At 56.4% G+C, this 18,153-nt stretch overlaps 1 protein-coding gene across 2 annotated transcripts in view; it reads right to left on the bottom strand.

The window, feature by feature from the left end:
• The window catches only part of IFT140 (intraflagellar transport 140), a 72,963-nt gene that overhangs the window by 33,300 nt on the left and 21,510 nt on the right, over window positions 1-18,153 (bottom strand). For both annotated transcript variants that reach the window (XM_080829856.1, XM_080829857.1), the window contains exons 13-18: window positions 12,292-12,419; window positions 9,168-9,285; window positions 7,267-7,397; window positions 5,810-5,978; window positions 4,056-4,187; window positions 1,141-1,316 (exon numbers count right to left, since the gene is read on the bottom strand). In XM_080829856.1, the coding sequence (XP_080685982.1) occupies window positions 1,141-1,316; window positions 4,056-4,187; window positions 5,810-5,978; window positions 7,267-7,397; window positions 9,168-9,285; window positions 12,292-12,419 (854 nt within the window). The remainder of the gene's footprint in view (window positions 1-1,140; window positions 1,317-4,055; window positions 4,188-5,809; window positions 5,979-7,266; window positions 7,398-9,167; window positions 9,286-12,291; window positions 12,420-18,153) is intronic.

The raw sequence follows: 18,153 nt of genomic DNA, 5'->3' as shown, positions 1-18,153 counted from the left end.
TTTCCTATCCTTTGGAGATTAAAATCTGCCAAATGCTCTTGAGAACTGCTGAACTCTCTCAGTTATAGAGAGGAGGCTGCTTGCAGACAGCCCTTGAGCAAGCATTTCTTTTAGAAAAGGGGTGTCTGGGCGGCACAGTCAGTTGAGCTCTGATCTTGGCTTCGGCTCACACAGTGAGCTCCAGGGCCCTGGGACTGGACCCGCGTGTGGCTCTGCACTCAGTGGTGAGTCTGCTTCCCCCTCCCTCTCCCACGCACACGCGTGCTTTTTCTCTCTCCATCTAAAATAAACAACCGAGCCTGGGTGGCTCAGTTAAGCGTCTGCTCTTAGTCAGGTCATGATCTCGGGGTCCTGGGATCGCGCCCTGCATCAGGCTCCAGCTTCTCCCTCTGCCCCACCCCCTACTCATTCTCTCTCTCTCAAATAAATAAAAATCTTTCAAAAAACAATCTTTAAAAACTTTCTTTAAAAAAATTCTTTTAGAGCAACGTTAATTGCATCTTCACTATACTGTTTCGAGTGTTTGTTATTCAAACCTTCCTGTTTGGTAGCACTTATTCCCAGAGGAACAGGGATTACAAATATTTAGCAACTGCAGAACTTTCGACTAGGAAGAACAGTGAACACTTTCTGGTAAAGCAAGCTAGTAGGGGCATCTGGGTGGCTCAGTCGTTCATCTGCCTTCGGCTCAGGTCCTGACCCCAGGGTCCTGGGATCAAGCCCTGCATCGGGCTCTGGGCTCAGCGGAAAGCCTGCTCCTCCTCTCCCACTCCCCCTGCTTGTGTTCCCTCTCTCACTGTGTCTCTCCTTGTCAAATAAATGAATAAAATCTTAAAAAAAAATAAAGTAAGCTAACAGCATCCCAAGAGCCCAGGAGCCCCGTAGAGGCGAGCTGGGCTCACCTGCTCTGTGCACCCCGTTGTGCTGCCGTAATACACCTGCTCTGTGACAGCGCGCCAGGGGGTCCCGGCATCCCCAAGTGTGGCGGCGTTTCCGTGGGTGACAAACCATGAGATATGCCATGACACAGTCACAGAAGAGTTACTGATCCTCAGAACCTCAGTGGGAAAGGGAGAGTGCCCTAGAGAGAGACCCCAGAGCCACGCACATCCCCGACACCTCGGGGAGCAGAGTCCTCACCTTTTGATGAGTTTGATAGACTTGAAGGCTTCATCCATGTCTCCGACGGTGACGAAGAGACTGAAGTGAAGCATGGCGTCCCGTGTGGCCTTATCGCAGTCCTCCAGCCCGACGAAGTCCCGCAGGGCTCTCCTGCCCACGCACGGGCACCCCGAGTCCCCCTGCTCTTCTCCTGGCTGAATGACAAAGGCCACCATTGGTCATCAGCTCGCAGAAAGCAAATGCCTACGCTAAGTCTCCACCTTGAGGGCTGCGTCAGCGTCGGGTCTGCCCGCAGGCGTGGACGTGGCAGGTGTGGACGCCCAGCCACAGACCTGCTAAACGCAGTGCGAGTCTGAGGGCACTCAGGGTCATCAGAGCTGCTCACTAATGCCACCTTCTCAATAGTTCTGAAAAGACTATGCAGAGGCCTCCCAGGTCTGTTCTGCCCTAGGAAAAGGTTCCATGACCCACCTGGACACAGTCTTAAAATTAAGTGACGTTAATATGATTTCAGGTAGAATCTTCTAAAACAATAACGTGGATTAGTAGTGTGCCAGAGGACAAGGAAGCCTCTGCGCTGTGGCCTGTGGTCAGAAGCACAGGACCAGGGACTGGTGTCTGGGGTGGGGGCGGTCCGGTGGGGCTGAGCCCCTAATCCGTGGGACCTGACGCTGTCTCTAGGTGGATGGTGTCAGGACTAAGTTGGTCATGTTGAGCACAAAGCTGTAGACAGAAGTGTTAAGTTACCATGTTGTATACCTGAAGCTAATACAACATCAGACATCAACTGTACTTCAGTAAAAAAAAAAAAAAGAAAGAAAGAAAGAGAAAAAAAAGGGAAAAAAAAGGATTGAGTTGAATTGTCCAGCACCCAGATGGTATCTGAGTGGCAGCTGAGACTTGCGTGGTGCTCTGGGAGAACCCCTCACTGTGGCGCAATTGGGCCAGGAATCCTGATCTCATCCCCACTGCTGCTGTGTGACCCCCGCCTCTCTCTCGGTTCCCGGCAGCCCCCATCTCACTTCTCCCTCTGCCGTTCACCTGCGGTCCCCCATGGCGGGCGGCACTCGACCTGGGCCTTCACACACGGGGAGGATCTGTCAGACCCAGGTGTGGATGGCAAGACTCTTCCAGGAATCGAGCCTAGCATGAGCAAAGGACCCGGGGCAGCCCACCGTCTGGGTGGCTCGAATCTCGGGTTCACGGAGGAGCACAGCTCGGGGCGCGTCAGGAGGAGGCTAAGTGCTGCAGAGCTTGCACTGACGGGTGCTTCCAGAAGATGCGCGCACAGAGCACAGGGCAGAGGCCTGACTTGCGTCTGATGCTGAGTTCTGACTGGAACGGGCCCGCTGCGGTCGCGCTTGGGAATTCTCACACAGACAGGACAGTCTGTGGGTCACCTGCCACGTGCACTCACCGCTGCCCACGATTTGGAGCCTCATCTCTGTTCTGAGAGGAGGACACAGAGCTGGGGGCCTTGGTGGGGATCAGACTCACATCCACACCTCGAGTGTGCAGGTGGGGAGCCTCCGGACCCCGTGCTGAGGGCCTTGAATACAGGCCAGTAATCTAAGAAGGGCGGCTTTAAAGAAACACGAGGCTTCACAGCCATCTGTTACAGCCACGTCAGAGGTCAAACTGGGAAGACCTCTGGGGCGCCTGGGTGGTTCAACAGGTTAAAGCCTCTGCCTTCGGCTCAGGTCACGATCCCAGGGTCCTGGGATGGAGCCCCACGTCGGGCTCTCGGCTCAGCAGGGAGCCTGCTTCCCCCTCTCTCTGCCTGCCTCTGCCCACTTGTGATCTCTCTGTCAAATAAATAAATAAATAAAATCTTAAAAAAAAAAAGGCAAAACAAAACCAAACCAAATTGGGAAGACTTCCTGTATCGCCAACCCAGGTGAACAAACTCCCTGCATCACAAACACTAGGTGACGGGCTGTCTGTGCCACAGTCGGAGCCAGGTGAGGGCTCTGTGGTGCGACACGGGTGTGCTGCTCCTACCCAGGGGCTGTCGTGGCACCGCGGTCCCTGACAAGCCCGGCAACCGAGGCACGCAAGCAGACAGGACCAGCGGGCGGACAAGCGCAGCTTAGAGTAAAGTAAAACAGACCCTGGGAACATGGCAAAGTCCGGGGGACAGATGGTAGGTGGGGAGTGGCACTCAGAGCCGCACCACACACACCTGCTCTCTGGGACCGGGAGCTGGGCGGACGGAGGCAGAAAGGAGAGGGGAGAGAGGAGGCCTGTCAGCGTATGGAGTCAACCACAGTCCGTGATGGGAAAGTAATGGGAAACGTCACAGGAAGGACCTCAAATGCCTTCACAACTTTTTGAGCTCCAACTCGAGGAGAAATGGAGACGCCCAAGGAGCGCCAAGTCAGAAGGAGGTGCGGCAACGTCGCGACGGCACGGACGGTTTACACCGAGGGAAGGCCGGCAGGCCGTGTGGACAGAGCGGCGGCACCCAGCAGCCTTGCCGTGGGATGCTCACGGATCTAGGGGCCGGGCCGACGAGGAGGCCAAGCCCAGAGAAGGCCAAGAACTTATCCAAAACAGCTGAGCTGGGAGTGTGCACGTGTGTGCGGCTAACATCCCCATCTGTCACCACTAAACACACGTGTGTGCGACCCGGCTCCTGAGAGGGCCACCACCTGGGGCGGGACTGTGCGGGTCTGCACCGCCGTTGGCCCTGAGCCCGGGGATCCTGGACGCTCCACCTCAGCCCTACTCTGTCCTGACGGCAAAGCCAAGTCCCGTAAGTTTCCTGACCCAGAACCCCCCTAACTGCTGGCCTTCTAGGGAACGAGCGAGAGCAGATGGCTCGCCTCGCTTAACGGGAGGGGAGCCGGGGCACCCTGGCGGCTCTCTGCAGACCCCTGCCCAACAGGGGACGCGGCCCCGAGAACGCGGCCCTGTGCTCGTGGGCCTCCCACCTTTCTCGTGAAGTAATAATGAGGCACTTCGATCCCCAGAAGATTCTGGTAGGCGGGAGGCCGGGGGAAGCTGTCCTGGAGCAAGAAGCCGTGCTCCTCCGTCACGAAGAAGGACAGAATCACCACGTCCGCCTGCGAGAGAGGAAAGCTGCTCTTGGCAGTTCGGTGATGCAGTTTTCTATCTGGCATCTAATTCCTATTTTCAGGGTTAGGATGTTTACATACAACAGAGAAAAAAGGAGCAACAGGTGAACACGGTCGTACACAGATAATCCACTCCCCCCTTCTGGAAGGACGAGCCTCATGCAGTCTGAGAGCGGCTAGGCCCTTCACACGCATGGATTTTCTTGCAGCAAAACCCAATCCTTCCCATCGCAGTTGGTGAATGAAACTAAAGACTTCTGTGTTTCAAGGTTTTTCTGTTCAGTTCCTCTCATATAGACATCAATAATAGCAGGGGGCGCCTGGGGGGCTCCGTCGGCGGAGCCTCCGCCTCTTGATTTCTTCGGCTCAGGTCATGATCTTGGGGTGATGAGACAGAGCCCTGCGTGGGGCTCCGCACTCGGGGGGGGGGTCTGCTCGAGATTCTCTCCCCCACCTTCCCCTGCTCACGTGCTCTCTCTAAACATAAATAAACCAATCTTTAAAAACACCAACAACACCAGAAAGATTCTCTCCTCTGCTTTGAAGGGATAAGGGACACGGAGCCGAGAGGCTGGGGGCTCGGCCGGGTCCCGCTGCGTGCGACGGGGGCAGCAGCACCGTCCGCAGTGAATGGAACATGCCCGACTGGGACAGCAGCAGGTTGAGGAGGCCAGAGCCTTTCCTCGCCGTGCCAGTTCCCGCACTTTCTCATCTTCACAGGAGCCCTAAAGAGCCTCTGATCAGAGTGCCGGGAAGAGCCTTTCACAGGAGATCAGCACGCGCCCTCCTCGCTTGCCTGGGGTCGACACCCTCTCCCGGGAGAAAACCCCGCGTGTGCCTGCCTCTGACTTCCGGAGTGAGATGCCAGAGGCGCCAGCTCTGCGAGTTTTACCACTCGGCGCTTCAGAGCCAAGGATCCGATCTGCTTCCGAAAGTCTCGGGGCATGAACACTGACTCCTGACAATCTTGGGGCCCCCGCTATCCCACCCTGTGGTAGGGAGACAAGTTGGCCAGTGCGAGCGGGCCAGCTGCCCTTGCTGATGTACTGGGAACCTACTATGGACCCTTCTGGAACAAGACCATCACGGGAGGCCCAGCCGGCTGCTGGGCTTTCCCAGGGAGCGCAGATGTTCCAACAGCACGAGTCTGGACAGTGTTGGAGTCCTGGGCCCTCCTGGGGGAGGCATGCCCTGCAGAGCCGGGGAGTCTGGTCAGGGAGGAGGCCAGGGAGCAGGCGAGGAGGCCAATGCAGTGGGAATCGGCCCCGCTGGAGGGAAGAGCGACGGTCGGCTGACTTAGCCCCACGACACGCCCCCACCATGACTTAGGTCCATAACCCTTTCGGTAGCAGGCTGGGGCCCAGAGAGAAATGCGCCACACTTGACGTAACAGGAAAACCAAAACATGACAGTTTTGAGACCACAGTGAGTGAGACCAGAGAGGGCCGCGCCAACCCAGAGGGGGATGCAGGCCACGCGGCCTCAAGGCGGCCCTCTGCTCCAGGCACCAGCTGCCCCCTAACTTCCCCATAAAGCACATCGGGAGGATCCTGAGCCCCCCCACCCCGAGCCCCCTGTGACTAGATACAAAGGCGGCGCGGCCACGGTACCGTGGGGCTGGGACTGTCCTCAGTGGGTGGCTTCTTGTCCCCGGGCTGCTGCTGGTCTCCTGGCGCCTCCCGCACGGCCTCGCACACAAACAGCCTGGGCTCGCTCTGGTCCCAGAAATGGTTCACGGGGACGAGATCCAGCAGCTTCTCATCCACAAAGGCGCGGCTCCTGCAAGAGAAGGCCCAGCCGGAGTCCTGAGAGCCGAGAGGAGCACCCGCGTTCGCGGCCTCCGGAAGCGCGTGCCGGGGACCCGGGTCGGCGTCAGCAGGCCGGAGGGCACCGCCTGGGTGGCTGGCTCCGGAGCCCCTCCGCCCAGCACGCCTGAGGACACCCGGGCGGAAGAGAGCGGGTCGAGAGGCCCCGCGGAGTCTCGCCAGGGAGCGCTGCTCTGGCTCTGCAGACGCCGCCACGGAGGGCTCCGGCCGCACGGGCGGCCGGGGCGATGGGACGTTCCGGGGCCCAGGCGCCGCGGTGCTGCCCACAGACGAGCTGTGTCCGGAGGCAAAGGAAGGGTCGATCTCAGGAGAGGACGGGCGTCTGAGGGGAGGCCGCGCACTGGAGAAGTGACAGGATGGGCCGGACGTGGGGCAGGGCGAGTCTAAGACGCAGCTCAAACAAGGAACACGGCATGAGTCACAGACGGGGGACTGAGGGAAAGGTCAGCCGGGAGGTTTCAGACCAGGTGACCACGAAGAGTGAGTGGGACGGACAAGAACAGCTTCTGGGGAACGACGCTCCGGTGACGGCGACCAGCTCCTACGGACGTCTGGAGCCTGAGGACAGAGCGAGGCTGGGGAGAAGTGGGGTGGGGTGCTCCGGCGGAACCACCAGCAGCGGCCGGTTTAAGCCACCAGGAGAAAGAAGGTTCTGGAAAAGGATTTGAGCTGGGCCAGGAGGCGGGGGCTGTGACAGAGCAAAAGGAAAGGGGGCCGGCAAGGCCAGCCGTGGACTCTGCGGCCGTGCACTCGGTGCAGCACCGGTCTCAGCGTCCACCCCGTGCCCGGGGCAGCGCCCACAGCCCTCAGGCATCCCTTCCTGCAGAACCAAACAGGAGCCCTCCGCAGAGCAGGGTGGACAGTCCCTGCGGCAGAAGGACCGACGACCACAAACTCCTGAAGAGTGCCCGCTGTTTCTCCAGAAACACGATGTCGACCCACGCGGATGCCCTCCCCGCCCAGGCGCCGGCAGTGGAGTGACCGCCACGCCCTCCCTGAGACTCGGCCCTGGCCACCACTGCCTTCCAGAAGCCCGGTTCCTCCGGGTAATTCCAGGACCTCAGAGGCTCGAGTCCATCCCAATGGCCCGGGCATACTGGCTGTCCCGCCTGTTTGGGGCCCTGGTAACTACCAGGGTCCCTGAGCTCTGGAGCACAACTCAGCAACCTTCCTGGGAGCTGACCGGTAACTCAACAGCAGTGTCAGCATTTCCCATGAAACCCCCCCAACCACAGTCTTACTTCTTGGTCTCTTGGCCATTGAGGGACAACGTCTCCCTCTGATCGATCTGCCCCGTCTTGAGGTCGAGGATGGTCACCGTGTCCATTTCCACATCGTAGAAGCAGATTTTGGAGTCGGGGCTGTTGTCCGCCTGGGGGGGGAAGAGAAAACGGAGCTCACAGTACCGCCAGGCTGACACGCCACAGGTTTGAGAACAAGCGTCATGTCCACGACCCACCGGCCACTCTGGCATTCCTAATGTGGACATCAACTTACTTTCATCCCACTGAGACCACTGCTTGATCACTACTTTGTAATGATCTGAAATGCACTGAAAACAAATCCTAACACGTCGTGAAGGCCTGACTCCCGCTATCCGGCTGTGGTCAGTGCTGACTTCAGTGAAGTCATCTTCACTGAGGTGGACTGACCACAGGGACACGGGGGAGTCTGGGTCCCAAAAAACCAGTTCTCACACAGGTGACAAAAACAAGGAAGAGGGAACCAGCCTGGTTGCTGGGGCAATGAACGCCAAGAATTCAGGTAGACCGTGCAAGGCTTTATTCTAGAAGACAGCAGAATGCTAAGTGGGCCTGAGTACTTAAGAAAGGTAAAAAAAAAAATGAATTTGTCAAAATTTCAGACAGAAGCAGATACTGTAAGGTTGACAGCAAGAGAAAAATCACAAAATTGTCAACAGATTTGAGTAACTATGAATGTGCTTCTAGTAACCAGGAACACAGTCAGCAAAAGCAAAGACGAGCGACAGACTGGAGATGCATCAGCGATGCTGAAGGCGCGCGGCCTCCGGCCCCAGACCCTGCCTGTGAGGATCCAGACCCTCCACTCCGGGTGTTCCCCACCCCCATGGGAGTGCCAGTAGGGGCGGGTGACAGCTGATTTTTCCTGCAGCTCCCTTGCGCTACCTAAACTTCTTTTTGTCATTTTTTCTTTTGCCACGGGCAAGAATTCCAGCGCAAGGAGAGGCATTTGTAACGCTCAGTGTCACTGTGCTCCGGAGAAGCGGGCCTGCGCGGCCAGTCGTCCCTGTGCTGTCCCCACTCCTGCCCTGCATTCACCCCCAGCACCACGGAGACAGGTGCCCCATCCTGGGGTGCTTTCTCCCTTCCCCCCTGCACACCCCGCTTCTGCTCTGGTGCATGTGTGCTCGGGCACCACCATCCAGCTGCCTGCATCAGTGACCGTCCACCCGGGATGCGGTGACCGTCCTCCACGTGTCCTGTCTTGGTGCTCGGGCTGGCAGGGCCGCTCTTTTCCTCCTGAGATCCCCATTTCCAGCCTGACTGCCCTTCTGAGACTCAAGCTTGTCTTTACAGGCCCACGTGCTGCCCTCTGACGCCTCAAACTCAGCTCTGAGACAGGACGCCCCATCAGCCCCGCAAAGGGCCCTCACCAGGTTTTCCCTTCCGCCTCCACACTGCTCCGAGGGCTGCAACCAGCCGATCCCAACCCTCAGGACGGCTGCGACGGGCACCCAGGGGATGTGTGCACACCCCCACACCGAGAAGAATCCGAGAAAGCTGCTTCCTCACTCTCCTGCCTCAGCCCTGCGCCAAGGCTGGCTCCTGCGGGACGGCCCACCGACCGTGCCAGCCTCGGCCTCGCCCCTGCCACGGACTGTAGACCCCTGGGCAGGCCAGGCTCGGCCATCCCCTCGCACTCTCGGTGCCTCTGCCGGTGGCTTGTGCGGCGGGGTCACGGTCCTTGGGAAGCCTCCCGACTGGCGGCTTGCCCGGCACCGCGCAGCAGTTTGACTCATTCTTAGATGGGTGTCTGTTCAGCCATGGGGAGGGGCCGAGCTCTCCTGTTTAACCACCGGCGGGCGCCCACGGTGCCCGGTCCGCGAGGGCAACCGGTAACACGGCGGTCCCGGGACGGCGGCCGCCGCCGATGCCCCCACCTTGCTGAGGAGGACGCTGATCTTGCTGCCGCTGGCATTACACCTGAGCGAGGCCACGGCCACGGCGCCCGGGATCACTGCCGCCAGGTTCTTGTCACCGCAGTGCACCTTCGCCTCCCTGCAGGGGGAACACGAGGGGCTCAGGGCAAAGCACAAGCCCGCCCCTCGGCCGCCCCCCCTCCCCGCATGCAGGCGGCTCAGGGTGCCAGGACCGGCTCTTGGAGCGACAGGAAAGCTTCATTCACAGAACTCGGGGCTCCTCGAAGGCCGAGGCTTGCTTGCTCTGGGGGTCTGGACACCCAGGAGGGGGCCCAGCTTAGAACACAGGGCGAGCTTAAACTTTAAACATTTTTTTAAAAATATTTTATTTCTTTACTTGACAGACAGAGATCACATGTAGCTAGAGAGGCAGGCAGAGAGAGAGGGGGAAGCAGGCTCCCCGCCGAGCAGAGAGCCCGATGCGGGGCTCGATCCCAGGACCCTGAGACCATGACCTGAGCCGAAGACAGAGGTCCAACCCACTGAGCCACCCAGGTGCCCCTAAACTTTTAAAATTTTTAAATTGAGGGGCGCCTGGGTGGCTCAGTTGTTGGGCGTCTGACTTCGGCTCAGGTCACGATCCCAGGGTCCTGCGATCAAGCCCCACATTGGGCTCCCTGCTCCGCAGAGAAACTGCTTCTCCCTCTGCCTCTCCTCCTGCTCAAGCTCCCCCCTCCCAAATAAATAAATAAACGAAATCTTTAAAAGATAATAAAATAAAAACGTATTATTATTTTATTTTATTTTTTAAAGATTTATTTATTTATTTGACAGAGATCACAAGCAGGCAGGGAGGCAGGCAGAGAGAGAGGAAGGGAAGCAGGCTCTCCACGGAGCAGAGAGCCCGATGCGGGGCTCGATCCCAGGACCCTGGGATCATGACCTGAGCCGAAGGCAGAGGCTTTAACCCACTGAGCCACCCAGGCGCCCCAAAAATGTATTATTATTTTAAAGATTTTATTTATTTAACACAGCAAGAGAGGGAACACAAGTTGAGGGAGTGGGAGAGGGAGAAGCACGCTTTGCACTGAGCAGGGAGCCCGACGTGGAGCTCAATCCCAGGACACTGGGACCATGACCTGAGCTGAAGGCAGACACTTAATGACTAAGCCACTTGGTCGCCCCTAAAATAAAATTTTTAAATTGAGGTATAATTGACAATAACATTGTATTACTTCCAGGTGTAAACATAATGATTCAAGATTTGTCTGGGTGAATTTTTAAAGTTCCTGGGTTTACTAAACAAATTAAATATACACCCTCCCCCACTCTTCTGACACGAAAAGCAGCTGCTCTGTACCCGCTCGTCGCCGTTGGTCCTGCCAGAACCGGCTGTCGTCGCGTCTGCACAGCGACGGGGGCACAGAGCCGCAGGTGAGCAGCCCGCGTTAGCCGGCTCTGGCTGGTTGCTGCCCCAGAAGTACTGGCTGGACAGCAGAGGCTCATCTCGATTGTTCTCACAGAAGTCCCACTTCCTCCGTGTTTCCCTAACATCCTCTGTCGTTGGAGCCCCTCCAGGCCCCACATGACATTTCACAGTCCTGTCTCCTTCGGCTCTTCTGGGCTAGGACAGTTTCCCAGACCCTAGGCTCATGGGCACATGTCTTGCCTCAGTCCCAGGATCTCTCCAAGGATCCCGGTCCTCCTGATGGAGAATGCCGTGGGAACCCGCAGCCGGGTGCGCTCGCAGCCTCTTGGCCGCTGCACACACCCAGGACATGCGTGCAGACTGCCGGATGTAGGGGCATCTGACCCGGCTGAGTCTGTCTTAAGCTAAAAGTGACTTTCACTCAACCCATCACCATGCGGCTGCTCTCGCCTCCTCCCCCTGCTTATCTGTCACCTCCTCCCAACAGCGAAGTCCCGGCTCCCAAAACCTGCATCGGCTACCCAGTCCTTCACCTCTGCACCCGAACGCCGGTGCGGGCTGGTCGTCCCATGGCCAGGGTCAGGGGAGGGTGCACTGTGGACTGCAAGGCAGCTCTGTATGCTGACCCTAGGCCAACAGTGTCAACACGCCTCCGATCCCTAAAGCAGGGAGACCGTTTCGCACGTTCTGGCACACTCGCAGTGTTCCTTCATGTCCTGTGTTCCATCCTGGATTCCCGAAAAGATCTCTGAACTTGGCATACATTTTAGGCTCACCACGTGCTGTAAGGTTCCACGGGCTCTGACGACCACATAGAAAATTTTACCACCTGAAAACTACCCTGTGCTCCACGTGCTCAACCGTCATCCTGTTTGCTCCCTCCCCCAGGATACAAAGACCAAGAATTTATGCCAAGGGGCGCCTGGGTGGCTCCGTCGGTCAAGGGTCCAACTCTTGATTTCAGCTCAGGTCACACAACCTCAGGGTCCTGAGACGGAGCCCTGCGTGCGGCTCCCTGGTCAGCGAGCAGCTGCTTGGGTTGCACGCTCTCCCTCGCCCTCTGCCCCTCCCCTGTTTGCTTTCTCACTCTTTCTCCAATAAGTAGATAAATATTTTTTAAAAAGGATTTATGCCAAAACATAAGGTGTTACAAAAAACCCGGTGTCATGAAAACCAATCAGTGGAGCGAGAGGGTGGGTCCCAGCTCCTGTGCGTTTTCCACACACCACTCTGTCTCCTAATTTTTTAAATGTGCGCAAGCATCCCTCACTTTAGTGCACATCCTTTTTTTTTTTGTTTTTGTTTTTTTTAACAAACTGAAGTCTGTGACAAGCTGTGTTGAGCAAGTCAGTGCCATTTTTCCAGCATTTCCTCACTTGGTGTCTCTGTCACATCTCGGTCGTGTCTGCATCAACTCGAACCTTCTCATGATTATTGTCTTTGTTACGGTGACCTGTGATCAGTGCTGACAGTGTGCTGAGCGTTTGCATGACGGTAGCGTGGTTTAGCAAAAACATGAATTTCTAATTAAAGCATGGGCATTTTTTGGACACAATGTTACTGTGCAGCAGAGGATAAACATAATTTTTATATGTACCGGGAAACCAGAAAATTCCTCTGACTCACTTTATGGCCATATTTGCTCTACCACAGTGGTCTGAAACCGAACCTGTAGGACCTCCAAGGTAGGCCTGTACTTTTAGACAAAAATTGTACCTTCGGGAAAGATCAAAGCTTTTAAAGTGAGCCAGGTCTGTCCCCACAACCAGGAAGTTCCCGCAGACGTCAAGGAAGCACGGGTTGCCCTCTGCCTCGGAGAACAGTAAGAGCTGCTTCACGGTCCCCTGAGGAGGAGAGAACGAGGGTCAGGGAAAGAAGCCTGTGCAGCCTCTCACGCCTGATCCTGAACATTACTCACGGGTGACCCTGTGCACGCCACACAGACCTCAGTGCTTACTGATGGCCCGGGGGCACCCAGCGCCGTGTAGATTCTAATGCTACAGGGGGAAGATCAGGGGTGTCTGGTGCTCACAGCTGCTAAAACCCTTGAAATTTCCCAGGATAAGGGCCACAGCGGGGGCCTTATCAGACAGAAGGGCCACTTCTGTTCTGTTCTGTTCCCAAAGGGAATTTTGGGTCTTCGCCCAAGCGCGGGGCAGCTGCCAGGACAACCAACCACCGATAAGACGGTTCAACTTCCGGTCCCGCCCCAACCCCCAGGGAGGGGACAGGTCACCCCCCCAAGGTTGAATCAATCACCAATGGCCAATGATTTAGTCAATCACAACTACGCAATCAAGTTCCATGAAGACCCCAAAGGACTGGGTTCGGAAAGCTTCCAGGTAGCGGACCACCCGGAGGCGTGGGGACTGGCGCCTGGGGAGGCCCGGGAGCTCTGCACCCTCCCCAGACCTCGCCCTGTGCCTCTCCTCCTCGGACTGCTGATCCAGTAAACCCGTAAATGTGTCCCTGAGCAGTGAGCCGCTCCGGCCGACTTTAAGAGCCCGAGGAGGAGGGACCCTCCACTCTGCAGGCTGGGAACAGAAGCACAGGACTGGGGACGGGCGTCTGGGGAGGGGCTGGGGGCGGTCGGTGGGGCTGAGCCCCTCACCTGTGGAGCTGATGCCGTCTCTGGGTAGACAGTGTCACAACTGAGGGGAATTCTGGGACTGCTGTGGTATCTGGGGCGCCCTGCCCCCCAGCACGCTGGAACCGGCTCTGGGAACCTAGGAGACTCCCTCTGCAACCACCTGCCATTCGCTGCTCGCCAGGCCCCAGCCACGGCCCCTCCCCCCTGCTCTGGCCTCTGCCCGGCTCCGGGTCTCCAGACCTCACTGGGGGCCCCTCCCACCTGCCCTCACCGTGGGCCAGCTCCCCCAGGCTTTCCCACTACACAGACACGAAAGTTATCTTCTAGGGGAAAATCACACAAAGCCAAGAAACAAGCCAGAATGCTCGTGACCGTCCCTTCAGGCTTCACGACCCCCGTTGTCGTCGAGGCGAGGGCGTTCAGTCCGGCCCGCCGGGGCTCCTGCCTCATGTCCCACCGCCTCCGCCTCCACCAGCGCCAGACACCAGCCCCTTCCTCAGCTCCAGCCCCGTAAGTGAGCCCCCCAGGGGGTGCCCAACCGTCACTGCCCCAAAAGGCATAAAACTCCAGGGATGAGTGGAGATCCACCTCCCTGCCCGGACAGAAGTCCCGTCAGAGGGCTGGAAGGTGCACAGCGGCCGTCTAGCGTCGTCTCAAAGGAGCAGGAACAACTGTGGTTCGTGTGTCTATGTTGTCTACGTCCTCAGGAGCGCCCTGCTTGGGAGAAGGGTCTGGAGAGACGCGGTCCGGGCTCCTAAACCCCGAGAGTTACCGCTCGCTGCCGTGCACATGCTGGACGGTTCAGTTAAAAAACAAGACGACTTAAGTCCAGGCCACTTGTCGTCAGAGGCCCTCAAGGCCAGCCAACCAGGATCCTCGGCCGCCACCATATTTCCCAGCAGGCAGATCTTCCTTTCCTAGTAGGTCTTTCTTGCTTTCTCAGCATGTTGGTATCCCGGTGAAAAGTACTAAAAGGAAACCTCATTTAAAATGAACGAAGGCGGCCAGCAGGGGGCAATCTCGGCACGGCCACTCCGGGCCAACTACGGACCCAACAGGAAGAGGGGCGCTTTCCTCCTGCCCAGCAACAGCCCAGCCAAAGCAGCCGCCGCTCTCGGAAGTCGGGTACAGGCCAATGGACTTGTTGTTTACAACCGCCTCCCAGCGTCCCGCGTCCCTCCTTGGTTTCCAGGCTTGCTCGGTTATTTGTCCCTATTGGATGAGCCACTGTCCTCCTCTTTTTTCTTTTTTTTTTTTTTTCAGTGTCCTCTTTCTAAGCAAAGTCCTCAACTCACATTGGCAGAATCCGCAGTGCACCTCCCATCAAGATTCAAACGATCCCCCAAAACTTCTCCCCCCGAACAGCACCCTACAAATAAGGCCTGGCTTTCAAGACATCAGACCCGTAACAGATTACATGGCTCAGGGCCTCATTATGCCCTGCATGAGGCCCTGTAAGATCCCCTTTTGACCTGGGAGAAAACTCCGTGGCTGGGGACGGAGGTCCGCTGAGGGCCTGTGAGCAGTGACCGTCATCCCTCGGCCCCCCTGCTCCCACGCTCCCGCACCCCCGGCGGCCGATGGCTGCGGAAGCTTCAGCACAGCGGACGCCCGCGGTGCAGCTTCAGTGCTCCCGCTGATCAGCACAGCCGGCGGCGTCCCAGTGTGTCTCCGAGCACCCTTCTTTTCACAAAGCTGGAAAGCCAATCTGGAAGACAGACAGCCGTTTGCAGACTCTAGGCTGTGACAACCGGTGGAAGATTGTTGTTGCTGCACAAAGCTCCGCGCGGGACACACACGCACCCGTTCAGACGTCCGCCCTCAAAGAGACGCGTCTCCGGAGAAAACCTGCAGTGTGCTCAACCTCGGGCGCCAAGCTTTGGGCATCTGGTCTCAGAACAAGGACCACATCCGGACGCGAACGGAACTCCTCAGGACCGCTAAGCGCTGCCAGATCACCCCGGGCTCCCCAGAACAATTTACGGGCCACTCCTCTACCCCGTGCTCATTTTCACAGCTTCTGATGATCCGTATTTGAAGGAAGACAATGGTAAGTACCGTGCTGGGTCCGCTGGCGCCACTCCCCGTGAGGACATCGAGGCAGCAACTCCCTGCCGGTGACCGCTGCCCAACAGGCCGCTGCGCGCCCGCACTGGAGCGTGCACGTCAGCCGGGGCAAAGCTGAACGCATTTATACTGGCCACCGTAGGCCTCTGGGGTAGCCCACGATTTGGGGATATTAAGGAATCAGCAAGGTTTCCTTAGCTTCAAAGGGGATAAAATTTAAGATGACTCCTATATCCAAAATTTATTAGATGCCATACTTTTTTTTTTTTTTTTTGAGAGACAGAGAGTGGAGAGAGGGGCAGAGGGAGAGAGAGAATCTTTAAGCAGACTCTGTGCTAAGTGCAGAGCTCAGCATGGGGCTTGGTCCCTCGACCCTGAGATCATGACCTGAACCAAGGTCATGGAGTTGGAAGCTTCACGGACTGCGCCACCCAGGTGCCCCTCGAGGCTGCAATTTTGCCCGTAGCTCTGGCCATTAAGGTTCCTGGGTATTCAGGACTTGACTCTCTGGAGGCCAAAGAAAACCACAGCACTGATATTTCCACTAAAAATGCTGCTGTCAAGGAGAGGGACAGCTAGACCGCTGTCATTTTCCAAAGGGATATTCTTTCAAATGACAATTTAGAAAAGCTGACCAGAGATGCCCAACAGTTGGCCCCAGAAAAGAAAGACAGTGGTGGAAATCTAACAACTGTGAACTTAATAAAAAGAGAATTGTGGTTTGGACCAAGTAACAATCTGGCCCCACCAGAAATGCCAATATCCCACTATTTACCACCATGTCTGTGTTGAAACTACTGGTTTACTGACAAAATGGTAGCCTTCATGAACAAACATGGCTGGGGAAATACTAATGAGGCCACAAAAAGTGCCCACCTCACTTGTCCCACCTGCCAGAAGTATAAGCCAGAGAAACCTACTGATACAAATGAATTTCACAGGGGCGCCTGGGTGGCTCAGTGGTTTAAAGCCTCTGCCTTCGGCTCAGGGCATGATCTCAGGGTCCTGGGATCGAGCCCCGCATCAGGCTCTCTGCTCAGTGGGAGCCTGCTTCCTCCTCTCTCTCTGCCTGCTTGGGATCTCTGTCTGTCAAATAAATAAATAAATAAAATCTTAAAAAACCCCAACAAAACAAATGGATTTCATAAAACTTCCCCATCTCTTTGATGTAAGTGTCTTGGTCATGGTTTGTCCGCTTTCTCAGTGGACTGAAGCTTCCCCTTGCAAACAGGCCACTGCTTCTTCTGTGGCTAAAATTCTGTCAGAAAACATTACCCCCCTGGAAACCCCCTCAAACTACACAGTGGTCAGGGAACCCGTTCTCCCAGGTGAGTGCTTCTGTGGGTCTGTCCCGTCTGGTGGGTTTTCCAGCACTCCTGGTGCACACGCCAGTCCCAGTCGGGTTAGGGGAATGCACTAGCGGCACTATTCACACTCATCTGTAACACGTGTGCAGACTCTCCAGCTGCTTGGCCCAAAGCAGTGCTGCTCTTGGTTCTGAATTTCAGATCTACCCCCTTGCGAAGGCCTCTCACGCTCTGAGTTAGGCACAAGATGTACCAGGGCACTTGGCCCTGTCTCCTCGATCCACTTTGATAAAGGGATCGTACCGTAAAGTATCGTAATGGCCTGACCGCCTCCATTAAAAAAAACCACGCTTCGGTAGCGCCGTCTGTCCACAGTGCGCTCCCGGGAGACCGGGCTTTAATCGACCTCACAGCACGGAGGTTTCGTCTGCTAGAAAAGATGCCTCCAGAGAGATTCTCTTCATCCTCGCTGGAAAGGTTCTCATCAGCCACTGGGCACCAACCTTTGTGCTGCCAAACCACAGGGAGTGGACTCCTGGGGTCACGGGACACGTCTCCAGAAGGCAGCAAGCCCTGCCTGGCCCCACACGCCCTCTGGTGACCGGAAGGCCCGGATTTCCTGGAACTGAAGCGGACGACATCTGACGAGCCCGCTTTCACCAGATGTGCAGCCCAGGCCTGCGCGCCTTTTCCTCACTGCGCTGCTTCTCTCTGTTTTGTGGAGAGAGAGGCTCTTGTCTGCATTCCCAAGCCCTTGAGAGACAGGGAACCCGTCCCGTCTATGGCCTTTCAGTAACAGCCTCATTGCTATTTTGCGACCGTCATCTTTCACTTGTTTTTCCTGAAAGATGAGAAGGTTCAGAATTTATGAAAGTCTTTCTCTCATCAGAACTACCATCCAAGGAGCACCTGGGTGGCTCAGTAGGTTAAGCCTCTGCCTTCGGCTCAGGTCATTGATCTCAGGGTCCTGGGATCGAGTCCCGCATCGGGCTCTCTGCTCAGTGGGGAGCCTGCTTCTCCCTCTCTCTCTGCCTGCCTCTCTGCCTACTTGTGATCTCTGTCTGTCAAATAAATAAACAAAATCTTAAGAAAAAAAAAAAAAGAATTACCATCCAAAGTCATGGTGTCTGAATTCACGACTTTCCGTCTGTATTACTGAGAATGTGTCTGGTTCCACAGAGTTCTCTTGAAATAACAGTACGGTTTTAAGACGTCTTGGAAGTTCTGCTGCTTTGCAAAGAGTTCACCATCTACTGCTTCCTTTCAATACTTGCACTGATCCTGGCGAATGCGCTCAGCTCTTCCGGCGTGCTAGCTCTGCTCTCACGGCTGCTGGAGGCGTGCACGACTCCGGGCTTGCTTTCACAGACAGACCCTTTCTCACTTATGTCGCCTACACTGGAGTAAGTGCCAGGAAATATTTCGGTTGGCTACCCTCACACCTGGCTCTGGTCCATCACACAATTATCATGTTACTAATCGTTTTGTACCGTTATTTTAAGGTTTGTATTTTGTTACCTCTTCAAACTTTAAAATAAAAATGGTGTCCGCAACAAGGAGATGCTCTCTAAAGCTTACAGCATTGGAAAGATAACATTTTCGGTTGGAGTACCT

The sequence above is a fragment of the Martes martes genome, assembly GCF_963455335.1.
Source record: "Martes martes genome assembly, chromosome: 18".
Classification (NCBI taxonomy): Eukaryota; Metazoa; Chordata; class Mammalia; order Carnivora; family Mustelidae; genus Martes; species Martes martes.
Note: the sequence above shows the minus strand (reverse complement) of the source record. Positions and strands in the feature narration are given on the sequence as shown.